A 20,816-nucleotide genomic window follows, 5' to 3' on the forward strand; every position below is an offset into this window, starting at 1 on the left:
CCGGTCCCTTTGTTTAGACTCTAGGAGTCCAGCACGCCTCAGGCACCCGACATTGCTCTGTACGCAACTGCGCTGGAAAGTCGCAGCGGACGCTGACTACGCCTCTAGGCACTGTACAGTGCCTGGCGAAGGGTACTTACTACTCCTCACCGTATTCGATTTGCGTTCGGAGTTACGGGGGTGATAAGATGGTCCACACTGCACGTGGTGTTACCAAACCTATGGGCGGGACAGTTAAACATACGGAATAAGTTAGTTGAAGATTGTCCACTGACAGGCGTTACTACTGAGCGCTCCGGATTCCTGAATGCCAGTGAAAAGGGGGTGGAATAGAGCAGCAGTATGGCCGTTCGGTTGTAGTTCTGTTTCCGTGTATAAGGATGGTTTGATAAGCCAGGTAAAAAAAAAAAACAAAAAAAAGTTCTGTAAACAACTCACCGTACTTCTTAGAAGGATAAACACGTGGTCCAGCATGCTTCCAGCTTTTTCATCCCATCGAAAAAATGGGTTCTCTCAAACTCTGCAAAATACTTCTCGACTGCAACTATTACTTTCTCACTTGATCGAAAAATGTCTTCCCAGCAAGCGAAGGTTTAAGTTGGGGAACAGGAAGAAGTCAGTTGGAGCTTTTGGCAAACTCGCTACACGTGTTCGGAAAAACAACAAACTCACTCTGACCACCAAAATTCTTGCATATCAAACTTGCGTCCTCAGCATCCTTTTGTATGAATCGGAAACATGGACTACCTGTACCAAACAAGAACTTCGCCTTAATGCTTTCCACATGCGGTGCCTGAGATCCATCCTCGGAGTAACGTGGAAGGACCGAGTGACCAACAAAGCAGTGCTATCTAAAACTAACTGCGACAGTTACTTCTGCTATCTCGAAGCAGAGAAGACTCCGCTGGCTGGGACACGTCCACCGTACGGATCCTGACAGATTACCACGCGAGGTGATGCCCGGAGAGATCTCTATAGCCAAAAGACTTGTATTGACGTTCGAGGACTCCTGTAAACGAGATACGGAGAGCTGTGGAATCGACACAAACAGATGGGAGGCACGGGCTAGCACGAGACCAGAGTGGCGTGATGATGTATCATCTGGAATGTCGAAGCACGATGAAGGCTTGTTAGACAGATTAAGTCACAAAAAGCTTCGCAATGCTACCACTGCTCCTGCCTCAGCAGCCAGATACACTTGCGACAATTGCGGCAGGAGATGCCGTGCTGACATTGGCTTGTCAAGTCATATGAAAAAATGCAACCCATAAACACACGGACACTGCAACAATCATCTACCAAGATGTCGTGGCATATATATATATATATATATATATATATATATATATATATATATATATATATATACACTCCTGGAAATGGAAAAAAGAACACATTGACACCGGTGTGTCAGACCCACCATACTTGCTCCGGACACTGCGAGAGGGCTGTACAAGCAATGATCACACGCACGGCACAGCGGACACACCAGGAACCGCGGTGTTGGCCGTCGAATGGCGCTAGCTGCGCAGCATTTGTGCACCGCCGCTGTCAGTGTCAGCCAGTTTGCCGTGGCATACGGAGCTCCATCGCAGTCTTAAACACTGGTAGCATGCCGCGACAGCGTGGACGTGAACCGTATGTGCAGTTGACGGACTTTGAGCGAGGGCGTATAGTGGGCATGCGGGAGGCCGGGTGGACGTACCGCCGAATTGCTCAACACGTGGGGCGTGAGGTCTCCACAGTACATCGATGTTGTCGCCAGTGGTCGGCGGAAGGTGCACGTGCCCGTCGACCTGGGACCGGACCGCAGCGACGCACGGATACACGCCAAGACCGTAGGATCCTACGCAGTGCCGTAGGGGACCGCACCGCCACTTCCCAGCAAATTAGGGACACTGTTGCCCCTGGGGTATCGGCGAGGACCATTCGCAACCGTCTCCATGAAGCTACGATCGTCTCCATGGGAGAATAGCAGCCTGCATTGCTGCGAAAGGTGGATATACACTGTACTAGTGCCGACATTGTGCATGCTCTGTTGCCTGTGTCTATATGCCTGTGGTTCTGTCAGTGTGATCATGTGATGTATCTGACCCCAGGAATGTGTCAATAAAGTTTCCCCTTCCTGGGACAATGAATTCACGGTGTTCTTATTTCAATTTCCAGGAGTATATATATATATATATATATATATATATATATATATATATATATATATGAGGGTAGTTCTTACGGAATACGCCCCCCCCCCCGACTCTCCCCCACCCCAACAGAATTCACCTAACCAGTTGACAAAGTGATCTCCGCCTTCTTCGGTACATTTTCACCAGAGTTTGTCCATGGTGTTGGCTGTTGTTTTGACTCTGGTGTTTAATAATGGATCTAGGTTTTTTCAGTAATCACAAATCGGCGGAAAAAGTCTTGCGGATTGAAGTTAAACATCGCCAGACGTCGCATTGAAACAGGATGTCAAATTAAACACCTTCCAGCCGTCGAGTTTCCAAATGTATGTTACTTGGCTACCAGTTTTGGCGGTTTACTACGCCGTCTTCAGGCACCCGCCGACCTGTAGGAAGTTTCCGGTTCGGTTCTGGTCAAAACAGGGGCCAGCAATACTGGTCCTCTATTAGTAGATTTGAAAAATGGTTCAAATGGCTCTGAGCACTACGAGACTTAACACCTGAGGTCATCAGTCCCCTAGAACTTACAACTACTTAAACCTAACTAACCTAAGGGCATCACACACATCCATGCCCGAGGCAGGATTCGAACCTGCGACCATAGCAGACTGAAGCGCCTAGAACCGCTCGGCTACCGCGTCGACTTACTAGTTGATTTCTCCTTGCTATAGCGATCACTTCAACCATCATCTGATGGGCAGATGATGGTTGATCGCTAAAGCAAGCAGAAATCTACTGATACAGAACCAATACTGCTGGCCCTTCTTTTCGTCAGAACCGAGTTGGAATCTTCCCACACGTCGGTCAGGGACCTGAAGACAGCCTAGTAAATCGCCGAAACTGGTAGCCAAATAAAGTAAGTTTGGAAACTAGACGGCTGGGAGGTGTTCGATTTTACATGCTGTTTCAAACAGTCGAGTCCCGCAACTATCTCTGAAGAGATGGACGTGCAGAGATTGTGTTGAAATGTGCCGGGTGCGCTTTCGGAATACTGTGAGCAATCGCGGCACCCGTATAGCGCACAGCTTCTTGGTAGAGAACTCTCCAAGCAGGACATTGTCCACTTCCTTAGTTGAGATGTCTACACTCTCAGCAATCTCAAGTGTTTTTTTATTTTTTTTTTATTTTGTCAGGGATTTCCTCTGTGGCGACCTCAATTGGATGGCCGGAACGGTTTTCGTCTTCGGTACTTATCCGACCACGTTTCAATTCTTTAACCCTTTCGTGAGCCGTGGGAAACATGCTTCCCACTACAGTGAACTAGCTGAGAGTCCCCTGGGATTCACGGTTCCTACCTCTGTACGGTGCTGCCACCTAGTGAACAGTATAGGGTACTGCTTCCAGTGGGAGGTTCCCGCCGTTTTTGCTGTACCTTCGCGCAGAGGCATTGTATAGCTGAGCCTTTTCAGTGCTGTTTGCGTGACATTTTGTGATTGTTTCCTCAAACCTATAGTATTTACCCAAATTTATGAAGGAAAACGTAAAATTGGAACGAAGAGAATTCCAGTTTGAAACAAAAGGAGCCATTTCTGCAGTAAAATGTATGGATAACCGTCCAGTCACTTTCCTGTCCTCAATTCATGACCCACGAGAAACAGCCACAGTTAACAGGAAAAACAAGGATGGTACTAGTACAGAGATTTCTTGTCCTGACGTTGTGGCAGAATACAACATAATAATGGTTGGTGTCGATAAGTTTGATCAATTACGAGAAAGGTATGCTATTGGCAGACGTTCTGTAAAATGGTGGCACAGAATATTTTATTTGCTGGTGGACGTTGCTGCAGTGAACAGTTTCATCCTGTGGAAAATAAGTGAAAGAGAAAGTGGACAGCACGATCAGCTCACATACAGCATCCATCTAGCCACGCAATTGACCGCTGGCTTCTCATCCCAAAAAAAATGCGTGGACAAAAAAACCTGTTTTTCTGGCAAAAAGGGGTGAAGTACCTGAAGATTTTCGTCATGTGACTGTAGGGGAGCATCGACCCATTTTAGGAGAAACCTACTGGAGGTGCCGTCATTGTAGTACCAAAGCTGCGGAAAAGAGCACTCGCTGTGTTTGTACATATTGTCAGATACCACTTCGCGTAGACCCGTGTTTCAGAAAATTTCACGGCAAGTAATTGTGAACAATCGTTCTAACAAGAGAAGTAAATTTGTCAAATAAATATGACATATATTGAAAAAGTTGTTTTTGTCATTTAACTCCAAGGAAGGGCAGTGGGGAGAATACTTCCCAGCTTGTTGTGTGACCTCATTTTCACAATTGGAGCAAATTTGATATTCTGTATGATAAATATACCTATCTGTTAACTACTATCTGCTCTCCATTCATTAAAAAAAACTGCTCAATAATTTTGCCCACGAAAGGTTTATGCAAAAAATAAATGGTCTCGAATGACGGTGCAGAGTCCGCGTGGACTTTTAGGCAGTTCTGTTTTGATTTGTGCGGCAGTCAAATGCTGCAAATACTGTTTATTAACAGCACGAAGCTCTGTTCTGTCCGTTGTCAGTCGCAGTCAGTGTACTGATTAATTCAGGCGGCTGTCAACAATGAACTGTACGCTATTGAAACTCTTTATACAAACCTTGGCACATTCAAGCTTACCAACCATTAAGGCGTAAAAAGGAATGTTTCATACCCTCGTGGAAATTAGCCAGACTTGTCAAACCACCTCGTACTTTGTGGTCCTATATATTTTGTGTCTTTATTTGTATTCATTCTTTCTTTTTCCTATATTTGAGCATGTAGGTTTTACATGCATACTTAATGTTTGTATGGTATACTCTTTATATTTGATTCATGTGATCTACTACGCCAAACGCTAAATAATGAATTGTGGTTAAAAAAATTCAACGCCTGTGTATGGAAGGAGGCGTGGAGATGCACGAGTCAGAAAACTGACCGCCGGCGGTGTTTTCCAATAAAGCGATGCGTGTCTGGTCCAGGTAAGACTGTATACACAGTCGCAAAGTATGTCCCAACTCCCATATTGGAACTTCCAGGTGGATTTAAAATGTGTAACTGGGACTCGAAGCAGGTACCTTCGCCTTTACCTACTGAGCTACGCGAGCCGTCAGACCTTTACTTCCGCCAGTACCTCGCCTGAGGGACTCGTCCGCCAGTGACGAAGGTCCCGGCTTCGAGTCCGAGTCCGACACACACAGTTGTAATCTGCCAGAAAGTTTCAAATCCGCTGCAGAGTGAAAATTCGTTCCGGAATCTCCCATATTACTCGGAATAACTCCCACACGAGGTTTTCTTTTTACATAGTTTTGTGCTGACTGTACGTGTAAGCTGTCTGACGCCGGCGCCCGCTGTTGTTTCAGAGGAGGACGAGGCCCAGATCTTCGTCAAGTTCTTCCGCTTCCACAAGTGCTACGACCTGATCCCCACCAGCGCCAAGCTGGTCGTCTTCGACACGCAGCTGCTCGTCAAGAAGGCCTTCTTCGCGCTCGTCTACAACGGTGAGTCCACAAGACGTACTTGTACCTGTACTACAGGCCGGCCGGCGGAATACTGCCCCAGTACCGCGCACGCCTAAGGTAGGCAACCCGAGTCACATCGTCTCTCCCTGACGCGCGAGATGCAAGTTGGGTTGCCTATCTTAGGCGTGGGCAGTCATATATACCAGGGCCAGCATTACGTATTTTGCCCACTCCGCTTAAGGGGACATTGTACGTGAAATTCGTTCAAATTTTACGTTTTCTGTTTTCTTCTCCGTAATGTACTTTGGACTTTGCTGAACATTTTCGTATGTAATACATTATGTATGTTGTTGTGGTCTTCAGTCCAGAGACTGGTTTGACGCAGCTCTCCATGCTACTCTATCCTGTGCAAGCTTCTTTATCTCACAGTACCTACTGCAACCTACATCCTTCTGAATCTGCTTAGTGTATTCATCTCCTGGTCTCCCTCTACCATTTTTACCATCCGTCCTGCCCTCCAATACTAAATTGGTGATCCCTTGATGCCTCAGAACGTGTCGTACCAATCGATCCCTTCTTCTAGTCAAGTTGTGCCACAAGTTTCTCTTCTCCCCAATTCTATTCATTATCTCCTCATTAGTTATGTGATCTACCCATCCAATCTTCAGCATTCTTCTGTAGCACCACATTTCGAAAGCTTGTATTCTCTTCTTGTCCAATCTATTTATCTTCCACGTTTCACTTCCATACATGGCTACACGGCACACAAATACTTTCAGAAACGACTTCCTGATACTTAAATCTACATTTGATGTTAACAAATACCTCTTCTTCAGAAACATTTTCCATGCCATTGCCAGTCTACATTTTATATCCTCTCTACTTCGAGCATCATCAGTATTTTGCTCCTCAAATAGCAAAACCCATTTACTACTTTAAGCGTCTCATTTCCTAATCTAATTCCCGGAGCATCACCCGATTTAATTCGACTACATTCCATTATCGTCGTTTTGCTTTTTTTGAGTTCACCTTATACCCTCCTTTCAAGACACTGTCCGTTCCCTTCAGCTGCTCCTCCAGGTCCTTTGCTGTCTCTGACAGAATTACAATGTCATCGGCAAACCTCAAAGTTTTTGTTTCTTCTCCATGGATTTTAATACCTACTCCGAACTTTTCTTTTGTTTCCTTTACTTCTTGCTCTATATACAGATTGAATAACATCGGCGATAGGCTACAACCCTGTCTCACTGCCTTCCCAACCACTGCTTCCCTTTCATGCCCCTCTACTCTTGTAACTGCCATCTGGTTTCTGTACAAATTGTAAATAGCCTTTCGCTACCTGTATTTTACCCCTGCCACCTTCAGAATTTGAAAGAGTATTCCAGTCAACATTGTCAAAAGCTTTCTCTAAGTCTACAGATGCTAGAAACGTAGGTTAGCCTTTCCTTAATCTGTTTTCTAAGATAAGCCATAGGGTCAGGATTGCCTCACGTGTTGCAACATTTCTACGGAATCCAAATTGATCTTCCCCGAGGTCCGCTTCTACCAGTTTTTCCATTCGTCTGTAAAGAATTCGCATTAGTATTTTGCAGCTGTGGCTTATTAAACTGATAGTTAGGTAATTTTTACATCTGTCAACTCCTGCTTTCTTTGGGATTGGAATTATTATATTCTTCTTGAAGTCAGCGGGTATTTCGCCTGTCTCATACATCTTGCTCACCAGATGGTACAGTTTTGTCAGGACTAGCTTTCCCAAGGCTGTCAGTAGTTGTAATGGAATGTTGTCTAATCCCGGGGCCTTGTTTCGACTCAGGTCTTTCAGTGCTCTGTCAAACTCTTCACGCAGTATCGTATCTCCCATTTCATCTTCTTCTACATCTTCTTCCATTTCCATAATATTGTCCTCAAGAACGTCACCCTAATATGTAATACATTGAAATGAGACAATTGTGAGACGTTCAAATGATATTTTGAATGTTGAGGTGTGACTGTCAAATACACTGCCACACTTGAGCAGCCAAGTCTTGGGACGTACACACTCTGGAAGGCTGCGATTTGCTTTGTTTCGTGCCTGCTGCTACGTCTCGGAAGTTGGCATTACGATGAAACAATTCAGTCATTTGTTTCTAATACTAGTTTTCGTTGAAAGTAGTGTGATTATCATGAGTAAGAGTGTTAGTAGCTTGAAGAAACGCAAATTTGCGGGTAACAGATATGTGAGACCTGCATTTTCTTCTGAAGTACTTGAAAACACCTGTGCTAGCCATGTCACGATTTGTGTCCACCTCCAGCAAACACTTGGTGTAAATACAGGCAAGCTGAATTTTCTGAATTTACACACAAACATTCTCTTCTTTGGCAGTAATGGAGGCAATCAAACCTATTTACGGAGAGCTGGCAAATCCTGAGCTCGTAAAGAAGTGTTTACATGGGAAGACCCAGAATGTGAATGAGTCCTTCAGTAATGTTGTGTGCTCCCGTGTGCCTAAAAATGTACTTGTTGGTCTTACGATGTTAGCAGTGTCTCACGCTATAATAACTTTTAGTGGTGGGAATCATGAAAGGCTTAAGGTTGTGGAGAAGTTAGGGGTAAGATTTGGACAGAACACAGCTAAAGGACTGCAGGAACTGGATAGCTTCGTGTACGTGAAGCAGAGTTAGCTGCTCAGCAAACGACAGAAGAAGGAACAAACAAAAGGAGGAGGCAAACACTGGGCTGTTGTGACGGTGAAGGAGACACAGACTGTGGGCCAGGGCAATTCTACTGCATAAAAGACGCAGAAATTAAAGCCTGTGTAAGAATTTGTAATAAAGAAGGTTTAAACCTCAATATCTCTGAACTACCTTTTTTGCAGTAAATGACCCGTTTTCTAAAAAAAGTAGTGATGGTAGACACATGAAATTTTCACAGCATGCGAAGTGGGAGATTCAACACTTATGGAACTAGAATAATTAAAATATCCTGAGTTGTTTTGTTTTTATGTTCATTTATTTACAGAATTCTGTCACAAAATTGAGTGCTTGGAAAAAAGAAGATAACATGCCCAACAATATAATTTTATTAATAATTCTTGACCAGTGCATCTAGAAAGGTCCATTCAATAATTATGGAAAATTGCAAGTTGGCGTCTTAAAAAGTATCAAAGATAATGGGTCTCAAAATTCGATAATTTAACATTGGCGGTATAGGACATACAGTGTCCCCTTAAATCAGTGGATTGAATGCGCTGGTTGTACTAATGAGGGAATGAGAAGCATTAGCCGCAGAGTGGCGTGTGTGTGTGTGTGTGTGTGTGTGTGTGTGTGTGTGTGTAAAAAGGGGGGGGGGGTTTATGCGGGAGGACGTTAATAGGCTTCTAGCAACTGCTGCTAGCTGGTGATATTAATCCACGCAGGACCAGAATGATTGTACTAGCAATCCGGCCTCGTAGCCTATTTGCAGTGGGCTGTTTATAAAATACTGAAATGGCAGTATCGAGTGCCGATATTTTCTTTTTATTTTACTTTTTTCGCAGTTTTCGGTGAATATTTGAAATTATTCTTTTGGAACTACAGTAGAACATAATTTTGCTTTCAATCTCTGACGAAGTCTTGCTATTTTTGGAGCCTTCGCGCGCAGTCTTTCTCTTTGACTTTGCGAAGCAAGTATAGGTCTCACGACGTACTAGTCCGGTTGCACTGGAAGAGGGGGGGGGGGGGAGGTGAAAATCCGATTTGCGACGAAACCAAACGACGGACACATCGGCCGGCTGGTGTGGCCGAGCGGTCCTAGGCGCTTCAGTCTGGAACCGCGTGATCGTTATGGTCGCAGGTTCGAATCCTGTCTCGGTCATGGATGTGTGTGATGTCCTTAGGTTAGTTAGGTTTAAGTAGTTCTAAGTTCTAGGGGACTGATGACCTCAGATGTTGAGTCTCACAGTGATCAGAGCCATTTGAACCATTTCACGGACACATCGGACACCTTGTGTTGCGCCACTTACTGTACGTGCAATTAGTATTGTTAGCAATTTGGTTATCGCCAAGGTCTTAGTGAGATAAACACACTGCTAGGCTGTTGATTTACAAAATATCTAATAATAAATCAATAGTTATATATACAGTTGTAAAATCCGCTGTGTATTTACAGTGTGCAACCGATATTTTTGAGGGCCGGTTCGTCGATATCTTTTTTTGCGTTTGATATACCTATACTTTCCGTCCATACATCGAGGGTCGTTATCGATCATATTTTCAGTATCGATGTATCGGATACCGTGTATTTAAAAAAAATATATCAGCAGTCGTAATTTGCATGATTGTTTTGTTCAAAATGGTTCAAATGGCTCTGAGCACTATGGGACTCAACTGCTGTGGTCATCAGTCGCCTAGAACTTAGAACTACTTAAACCTAACTAACCTAAGAACAGCACACAACACCCAGTCATCACGAGGCAGAGAAAATCCCTGGCACCGCCGGGAATCGAACCCGGGAGATTGTTTTGTGTCCTGTACTTAAGATGAGAACGGCTTTCCTATTGGCCATGGCATTCCAAGGGAAGGGCATGTCCATGGTGTGGCAGTTAATGAATGAATGCAGAAAGAGACAGAGCGAACGCTATTATTACGGATGTCACAGTTACTGATGAATCTCCCGGGTCTGTGAATCTTGTGTCCCCCCTGACGTTTCGGCCAGAACTGTGGTGGACATCCTCAGAGGTGCCCCTGTTTCCGCTGAGTCGTGCTGACTGACTGGTAGCGCGGAAACGGGCGGGCTAGTTTACACGTGATCGGCAGAGATAGTACTTCTCGGAGATAAAACTATTGAAGTGCCGTATGTCAAAGATAAAACTTTATCTACTGATTGTGATGATGATGTTTGGTTTGTGGGGCGCTCAACTGCGTGGTTATCAGCGCCCGTACAATTACCCAATCTTTGCTCAGTCCAATTTCCCCACTGTCCTGGATGATGATGAAAATGATGAGGACAACACAAACACCCAGTCATCTCGAGGCAGGTGAAAATCCCTGACCCCGCCGGGAATCGAACCCGGGACCCCGTGCTCGGGAAGCGAGAACGCTACCGCGAGACCACGAGCGGCGGACACTCTACTGATTGTGTAGAGGTATTACGCATATATCGTAAAGTTTCATGGCTTCGTCATTTCTGTTAAAATTATCCACATGTACGAGTTGTGTTCAAAAAGTGACTCCATATTTTTATTAAAAAATATTCATTTATTCATCAACATTCATGTTGTCCCCTTCAGAGTAATCCCCCTCAGATACAATACACTTGTGCCAACGCTTCTTCCAATCCTTGTAGCACTTCTCGTAAGTACATTTTGGTACAGCCTTGACTACCTCAAGCGATGCCGTTTTTATTTCCTTAATCGTTGAAAATCTTCGGTTTTTCATAGCATCTTCAGTTTTGGGAGCAGGAAAAATTCGCACGGGGCCAAATCCGTCGAATACGGTGGCTGAAGCGTAATGGTCGTGTTGTTTTCGGCCAGAAAATCTCTCACAAGCATCGATGAATGAGCAGGTGCGTTGTTGTGATGGAAAAGCCACGAATTGTTATTGCACAATTCCAGACGTTTTCTGCGTATCGCGTGTCTCAAACCGCGCGTAGCGTAAAGGTAATACTCCTTAATGACTGTACGACCTTGAGGCAAAAATCCATCATGCACTACGACATGGTAATTGAGAAAAAAAAGCGATTGAACTCTGCGGTTTTTTTTTTTTTTTTTTTTTTTTTTTTTTTTTTTTTTTTTTTTTTTGTGCTCCCATTGGGACGTTGGGCTTTGGTTTCGACGTAATAATTGTAAAGTAATGCTTCGTCATCAGTTATGACCCTTTGGAGCAAACAGGATCATCATTCAAGAAATCCTGAGCGATGCTCTGGGACAGTTCTTCTGATCAGAATTGAGAAGTTTCGGAACAAACTTCGCCGACACACCTCTGTGCTCAAAACATCCGGAAAAATTGCATGACACGAGCCGACCGATACGCCAACATCCTCATCCACTTTTCTTACAGCAATTTGACGATTGTCCAAAACAAATTTCTTCATAGCTTCGACGTTATCATCTGTTGTTGTTGTGCTGGGGCGTCCAGAGCGATATATATAAAGTGGTACAAGCTCTTCCGAGATGGCAGATATGTGTGTGTGTGTGTGTGTGTGTGTGTGTAGAGAGAGAGAGAGAGAGAGAGAGAGAGAGAGCAGGCTCACCGTATACCACTGTCTACATTTCAAGTGTTTTTGAGCACTTGATTCCATTTTTCCCACAAAATTTGATGCAAATTCTTTGCTCCATTTTTTTATAATAATCGAAAATCGCCGAGCACACTAAAACACGTCCAACGTTTCTGTGTGTCAAAAACTAAGTATGTTGTACACTCGATGCTCTGAACATATGCTCTGAACATATGCTCTGAACATATGCTCTGAACATATGCTCTGAACATATGCTCTGAACATATGCTCTGAACATATGCTCTGAACATATGCTCTGAACATATGCTCTGAACATATGCTCTGAACATATGCTCTGAACATATGCTCTGAACATATGCTCTGAACATATGCTCTGAACATATGCTCTGAACATATGCTCTGAACATATGCTCTGAACATATGCTCTGAACATATGCTCTGAACATATGCTCTGAACATATGCTCTGAACATATGCTCTGAACATATGCTCAGGACGTGTGTACTAACATAAAAAAAGATCGACAATGAAATGTACGTTGCCCGCGCAATTTGAAAAGTCACTTTTTGAACAGCCCTCGTATGTATATTTTGATGACTTCTCTACACAGCTTTGCCATTGCAGATAAAATTTTAGTTTCGGAAAACTCCAGTTGATAATTTCCTGACTAAATAGCATGCTCTGGTGCGGCTGATTTTTCTACTTTTCCTAGGCGACAAAGGCCTTATTGTTTCTTTAGCCGTATATTCACTGTTGCCTTTCTGGTTGCAGTGTAGGCCACACTACACGAATACTGCATTTTATGTGCCCCGCTTGCAGACAGAGGAGCGGGTTCTACCTTATGTCGCTCACGAGAACACAAGTGCCGTAATCCGATTTATCACAAAATCAGCTCAGTGGAAGACTGGTCAAAATAAGAGAGCATGCGTCTCAGCTTATTGGTAGGTACTGGACCCGTTTCTGGGAAGACGGTGGTCAAAGTTTTTGAGCTAATACGACTCTGCGTGTCTTTTGGCGAGTGAATCGTCCGTCAGAAGCGCAAGAGTCGCGGAATCAGACTTCCGCGCCCCTTGTCCGAAACCTCCTTATTGTTTTCATTTTCGTTTTTCATTTATCCTCCCACGTTTATTTGAAATGGTTTTCGATGAAATTCGTGTAGTGTGTTTGATTCGTAACCAATAGCTTCCACAGTTTTGGGATAAGTAACCCGTTTTGCTCTGTTGGCTGCGAAAATATTACCATCGCATGAAAGTTTCAGTAATGTTAGCAACGGCCCCCCCCCCATCTCCCCCCCCCCCCATCTCCCCCCCTCCCCGAGTGAGCTTCATAAGAAGGAACTTTCCTGTGGCAAACTTGTCTTGGCGCTATGCACGCAATGTTCGTAATTTATTATGTTTCGAATACTTCTACGAGAGGTATCAGCCAAAGGAATGCACCAAATCTTCGTGAAGGATAAATGTAAGAATTAATATGAGAACTGGTATAAGAATGAAATATAGGAAGTGAATCGCAGTTAGGAACTACAAAATGACTGTCACAAATAAAGCACACACACACACACACACACACACACACACACACACACACACACACACACACACACACACACACACACACACGCACGCACGCGCGCCGCAATCGAAACTCTCACACACCACTGCAGTGTCAGGCAACTGAAACACACCTGTATATTTCTTTAAAGGCAGTACCGCCATTAGACTTTTTTTTTTATTTGCAGTGTTACATTTACACGATCATGATTCTTTTCGGCTTCAAAGTGCCATTATCGGGTGTTTTAAGTGTTATACAGTGCCTAAGATGGCATAGTATGCCATCTCAAGCACTGTATGCCATCTCAGGCACTGTATAACACTTAAAACACCTGATAATGGCACTTTGAAGCCGAAAAAATCATGATCGTGTAAATGTAACACTGCAAATAAAAAAAAAAAACAGTCTAATGGCGGTAATGACTTTAAAGAAATATGACTGTGGCCCCACATTATGAAAATAAAAGGTTATATACACCTGTATATTTCTGACGAAGTTCTTTTTGGCGGAAAGCTGATATCGTGAAAGTCTTCTTGTTGTGCCTATCTGCGACTCAGCATGTCCGCTATATGGTGAGTAGAAACTTTCCTTTTCACAATATTGATACATTTCATCATGGATTTACCATTGTTTGAAGTATAAGAATTGAGAATTATTATACTTCAAACAATGGGGGGGGGGGGGTAAGACATCAAAAGGGCCGACTTGCAGCAGGAAAGGCACAAGACATTCTAATTTCCACTGTCTCTACTTTTACAAAATTCACAGAACTTTGTCAGCACGACCAGGAAGGATTCAGGATTCACACTCACAGCAGAGGAAGTCCAAAAACCTGACAGAATAATTTTATTTACAAGTGAAATTTCATCATTTTTTTTCACGTCCTATTGGCTGCATTTGTTGCTGTACGTACACTTTCCTTCATAAGTAAGAGACACTCAATGAAGAACTCTGCACAGCTTACAAACCATACTTTCAGGTTATGAAGCTCTAGAATTTATTTAATTTCTGAAGAAATGAATGAACTGTTACATTTTCAACTTCATGTTTAGAAAAAGCTCAAATTTTATAGTTAATAACCAAAATTTTCAGCACAGTTTTTAATAGATTTGGAAAATTCTAGAGTTTTGCATTAACCCTAGGACGCCCAAGCCTTTTTTTCTAACTTGGATGCCTAAGGGGGAGGGGGGGGGGGCGGCGGTTCGGCGAGCCCACAGATATTAAATAAATTTACTGACGTAAAATTACAACTTTCAAAATGGTTTATGTATTTTAAGTAAGACATCGATTTATAAATGTTGTTAATTGTTATAAATATTGGATTGAGTGAATAAAAAATTGACATATTACAATACAAAATACAGATGTGTTCATGTACAATAGACTACTCTGAGTCCTCAACTTCAAGGCAAGAGAGACACTTCACAAATTTTTGCTGAATGTGTGTTACAGACATGTTTATGACACTGTCCACAATACTGTTTTGGTTCACTTAGATTGTTCTGCTTCTTTGTTTTAGCTTCTCTTACACAAAAAGGGCACCGACCTTTCCCTGCAGGAGGCTGACGTGCTTCTGTTGTCACTTCTTTGACTTTCTTTTCTAGAATAGTCTCCATTGATGGAACAATTTGGTTAGATAACCCTCTTGCATTGGCACTTCTTTCTTCTACCTGCAATTTCACTAGTTCCATCCCAGCTTGCAGAAGATAAACTTTCCGTTTGTTGTGTTTCTTTTCGTTCCATCTTGGATGTTGCTGGATGAATATGGTGGTTGCAATGACAGCACAAATGTCGATGAGAGAGTAAAATACAGATAGAGGGCATCTCTTTGTTACCCTCTTGCAGGTGTACATACGCGCCATTTGATCAATGGTGTCAATTCCACGTTTAGTGGGATTATAATATACATTTATCTCGGTTTTATTCTTCTCTCCGTCAACAGTGCCTTTATCGTGGTGCATTGTTGACAACATCAGTAAGTTTTTACTTGGTTTCGTTTTTGCTGTGTAGGACACCGAAGTTACTGGAGGCCTACGTGTTGGTAAATGCACTAACTCACTGCAAGTTTACAAGATAAATGACAGCTGACTGACATCAACAATCACTTCCTTTGAAAGTAAACCGATTGTTGTGAATATCAAGAATACCAACCAACAAGAAACTAACTTGCATTGTTGTGGAGATGAGAAATGCGAAATCCTACTAAGGGAAATTTTCTATAGCATGGAAGCCTAAGGGGGGCGGGGGGGGGGAGGGGGGGGTTGTTGGACCCAGAATAACTTTATTTTCTGTTTCAAAGCAGGAATTTTGTATAAAATATATTGACACTAACGTTTCATAAAATAGCCAACAAACAATAACTCAAAGGGAATATGTAGTATGAAAGTTACTTGGGCAAAAGCAGGGGACTTAAAAAAAATTTGGGTTCAAAGAACCCCCCCCCCTCCCTTAGGTCCTAGGGTTAAGGGATTTGTGTTTAATAAGCAGTGAGGAAGTCGTCGAAGAATAGCTCTTAGTTATGAAGAAAAGTGTACCTGTAGCAACAAATGCAGCCAGTAGTAAGTGAAAACACGATGAAATTTCACATGTAAAAAAAAATTATTTTATGTTTTTGAACTTTCACTGCTATGAGTGTGAATCCTGAATCCTTCCTGGTCATGCTGACGAAGTTTTACGAATTTATTTGAAAAAGTATAGACAGCAGAAATTGAAATGTCGCGTGGTGCCTCTCCTGCTCCAAGTCGACCTGTTTGACGTCCTACCCCCCTCAAAAGCTTTGTTAACACCTGAAAATACCATACACGGGTGTACTATGTAATAAATGTGTGAGACTTGTTGTGAAACCCAGATGTAATTTTACAATTTCGTAAGAAATATTCGTGTAGTAACCTTCTACGGAGATGCATAGGTAAATGAAAAAAAAAATAGAAACAATAACTGGGCTTCGAACATGCGGGCGCCACAGTGACGCTAACCAGTGTGCAGACCATATCGATTGAGATTCTCGCGCGCTACAAGTCATCTCGAGTTTCGTCAGAATCTCGGACCGTCGCCTTCAGAGAAACGGTCGATCGTGTGCGGATGAGCTAGACACGTGTTCGCTTATTTGGCCCCACTTCCAGTGAGCGAAGTTCCTGGGAACTTGGGTTACGGCGCTTGGCGTCTTCTCTTACACGGGGGAACGAAGTGCACCTCTGGAAGTCCAACGCAATTCTGGATGAGATGTCGCGAATGAAGAAATTTTTCAGTATCACGACCATACGTCCCGCAATATTAGCCAGCAGCAAAAAAGAAAGACACGTCAGATAAAAAAAGGGAAAGGAGATTACAGTGGAAATTCGCCTACTAGAACAGTGTTCGTTACACTAGAGGTAGCATCTAGCTGCGAGGGCGAAACTTTTTGCCTGTAAATTTGAACAAAGTAGTTTGTGACACACACACACACACACACACACACACACACACACACACACACACACACTGTTTAAAGAAAATTGTGGTGGACCGTATAAAGTAATGTCGACGTTCGTCTTTGTAATCTTTGTAAACAAACACCCTCGTAAGTGTGACGCTGTTAAACTACTGCCACACCATAAGTAGCGGTTTATTTTCAGTATATGAAAGTGATATGAAAAGTTCTCGGAACGGAGTAGAAAAAAAGTACTTAGATCACTGAATTTTTTTTTTTTTGTCAATGTGGTCTCCTTGTAGATTAGTGCATCTTGTCCAACGATGTTCCAGTGCCTTGGTCCCATCTCCAAAATGAGTTTCCTACAGGCCTGCAAAATAGTTGCCAACTCCGGCTATCAGTTCTTCGTTTGATGTGAATCTTCGCCGACCGAGAAACATTTTGAGTTTTGGGAAGAGGGGGAAGTCTGATGGAGCTATATCAAGTGAATAAGGCGGGTGTGGCAACAATTCATAACCTTAGTTTGTGTAATTCTGCCATGGCGACGGCACATTGATTGACAGATTGATAGATTTTTTTTATTGGTCCAGTTTTATCATATAGCTCAAATTGTACAATTGATATTGGACAGGTCAAAGATAAGTTACAATAATACACAGTATTAGCAAAATAGTAGGCAAATTAAAATTAGGTACCTATTGCAATTAATTTTGTTACTTATTCAGAAATTCTCTGACAGAACAGAAACAGTGCTTTATTAGAAATGACTTTAAGTTTAAATATTGGATGACTAGTAATTTTTATTTCCTCTGGTATCTTATTGTGTAGTATTACACCAATGTTAATTATGCACCTCTGACAGGTGGTCGTTCTGTGATATTTTTGATGTATATTTGATTCCGTTCTGGTACTATAGTTGTGTACATTTTTGTTCTGTAACAGTTTGCCTGATTTCAGGAGGTAGTCCCAAGTGAACAAGATAGTTTCATAAATGTATGAACTTGGAACATTTAGAACACCAAGCTCAGTAAAATTGGATTTACAGGACTCCATCTTTTTAAGGCCACAAATTATTCCTAAGGCTCTTTTTTGCATTCTAAAAACCTTTACACTGTGAGTTGAGTATCCCCAGAAAATGATCCCATATCGGATTAGTGAGTCGAACTGTGCATAGTATGCCTGCAGTACTGTTGTTTTGCTTGTTGTAGCCTTTAAAATTCTTAGGCCATGGCACACAGATGATAGTTTTCTACACAAGTTATTTATATGTGTGTCCCACTTTGTCTTGCTGAACCCAAAGACCCAAGAATTTTGTGACAGTTACATTTTCTAGGGGACTGGGCTTGAATAGACATTTGATTAGTTGGAGGAATTAAATGAAAATCGACACACACGCAGTTTTTTTAGTATTTATAATGAGTTTGTTTTTGTAAACCACTCAGAAAGTCTTTTCATATAACTTTCTGATGTGGACTTTTTGGACTGGATCCAGTGAGCGAGATGCTGGTGTCATCAGCAAACAGGATAGTTTTTGTGAGACTCATATATTCAACTAAGTCGTCCGCATAAATCAAGAAGAGTAGTGGACCTAAGATTGAGCCCTGTGGTACACCATATTTTATTGGTAATTCCCTAGAAAGAAAGGAGTTGTTTCTTGTTTATTTCATTTTGTTGAATTCATACTGAAGTGATACTTTCTGCCTGCGGTTTTTTAGGTATGTGTGCCGCTGGACAAAGCAGGGCAAGAAAATGGTTTCCTCGTTTTGAGGAGGACCTTTTTCACATTTGTGACTCTGCAAAGTTCAGGAATATCTTCGGTGATTGATGAATACAGTTTAAACCCATTACTCCACAGTGATCGGTGTGAGTGCACTCCAGAACTGCCAACTGCGGTGAACTGTGATAATTCCACCGTCATGCGGCATTTTGAGTGCTGTGGGGAAGATTCAGTGTGTGGGTACCGCAGGCTGTGAGCCAGAATTACACAAATCAGTGAGCGGTCGCTAAGTGCATCTCTGCTTGCGTGTCATCAGTTTGTTTGTGAACAACACGGACCATTCCTATCCCGTATCGTTCCTGCTGACGAGAAATGGTGTCCTTATGCTAAGGAATGGTTGAGCTGAAACAAAGACCAGCGCTCATTCACAAAAGATAATTTATTCATCCGGTGGTAAAGCGACGGTATGGGGTAATGCGAATTGCTTCTCCGAGGTGTAACCGAGCAAAAGTCTACTGGGGCACACTTGTATGTGGCACCCGAATATGATGAGAATATTAATGTAAACTAGAAGGAAACTATGATACTGTAGACGATGTATGTCTCCGATAGGCTTCATAATGCGTGTCGCTGACTCGTCACGAGCGCAGAGCCAAAGATACTGCTTCTGACTGAATTGTTGGCGCACAACAGTGGGTGAGCAAAAGATGATGGCGTAGGCAGTTTTTGTGGTGAGCTCTATGAAGCCACCAAGTGTTATAGATTAAGGTAGGAATTATGAGAACATGTAAGCAGAAGTCTTCATGCAAGCAAGGTAAAGATGTTAAATAATTATGATTTTTGTTTCGCCAGTGCGTTAGTATCGATCAATTGGCTGACAATTTGTAATTGTTGAGCAACCCCAGAATATACGTAAACTGATTTGATAATAAGGCTAGTTAGCTATTTCACTTCCGAAATGCTCCTAAGATTTGTTGATGATTTGCATTTATGCCGGATTAATGAGGTTAGATAACACTTGCTGCAAAAATCTCATTCTTTGTGGGTCAGTTAGTAAATACACTACTGGCCATTAAAATCGCTACACCACGAAGATGACGTGCTCCAGACATGAAATTTAGCCGAGAGGAAGAAGATGCTGTGATATGCAAATGATTAGCTTTTCAGAGCATTCACACGAGGTTGCCGCCGGTGGCGACACCTACAACGTGCTGACATGAGGAAAGTTTCCAACCGATTTCTCATACACAAACAGCAGTTGACCGGCGCTGCCTGGTGAAACGTTGTTGTGATGCCTCGTGTAAGGAGGAGAAATTCGTACCATCACGTTTCCGACTTTGATAAAGGTTGGATTGCAGCCTATCGCAATCCTTGTTTATCGTATCGCGACATTGCTGCTCGCGTCGGTCGATATCCAATGACTATCAGCAGAATATGGAATCGGTGGGTTCAGGAGAGTAATACGGAACGCCGTGCTGGATCCCAACGGCCTCGTATCACTAGCAGTCGAGATGACAGGCATCTTATCCGCACGGCTGTAACGGCTCGTGCAGCCACGTCTCGATCCCTGAGTCAACAGATGTGGACGTTTGCAAGACAACAACCGTCTGCACGAAGAGTTGGACGACGTTTGCAGCAGCACGGACTATCAGCTCGGAGACCGTGGCTGCGGTTACCGTTGACGCTGCATCACAGGCAGGAGCGCTTACGATGGTGTACTCGACAACGAACCTGGGTGCACGAATGGCAAAACGTCACTTTTTCGGATGAATACAGGTTCTATGGTCGCATCCGTGTTTCGCGAAATCGCGGTGAACGCACATTGGAAGCGTGTATTCGTCATCGCCATACTGGCGTATCACCCGGCGTGATGGTATGGGGTGCCATCGGTTACACGTCTGGGTCACCTCTTTTTCGCGTTCACGGCACTTTGAACAGTGGACGTTACATTTCAGATGTGTTACGACCCGTGGCTCCACCCTACATTCGATCCCTTCGAAACCCTACATTTCAGCAGGATAATGCACGACCGCACGTTGCACGTCCTGTACGCGCCTTTCTGGATATAGAAAATGTTCGACTGCTGCCCGGGCTAGCACATTCTCCAGATCTCTCACCAATTGAAAACGTCTGGTCAGCGGTGGCCGAGCAACTGGCTCGTCACAACACGCCAGTCACTACTCTCGATGAACTGTGGTATCGTGTTGAAGCTGCACGGGCAGCTGTACCTGTACACGCCATCCGAGCTCTGTTTGACTCAATGCCGGGCGTATCAAGGCCGTTATGACGGTCAGAGGTGGTTGTTCTGGGTACTGATTTCTCAGGATCTATGCAC

General features: G+C 43.2%; 1 protein-coding gene across 1 annotated transcript in view; it reads left to right on the plus strand.

The window, feature by feature from the left end:
- LOC126108823 (5'-AMP-activated protein kinase subunit gamma-2) overlaps positions 1-20,816 on the plus strand; it is a 1,182,277-nt gene that overhangs the window by 1,084,118 nt on the left and 77,343 nt on the right. The window contains exon 11 of the mRNA XM_049914186.1: positions 5,514-5,651. Within this exon, the coding sequence (XP_049770143.1) occupies positions 5,514-5,651 (138 nt within the window). The remainder of the gene's footprint in view (positions 1-5,513; positions 5,652-20,816) is intronic.

The sequence above is a fragment of the Schistocerca cancellata genome, chromosome 11 (assembly GCF_023864275.1).
Source record: "Schistocerca cancellata isolate TAMUIC-IGC-003103 chromosome 11, iqSchCanc2.1, whole genome shotgun sequence".
Classification (NCBI taxonomy): Eukaryota; Metazoa; Arthropoda; class Insecta; order Orthoptera; family Acrididae; genus Schistocerca; species Schistocerca cancellata.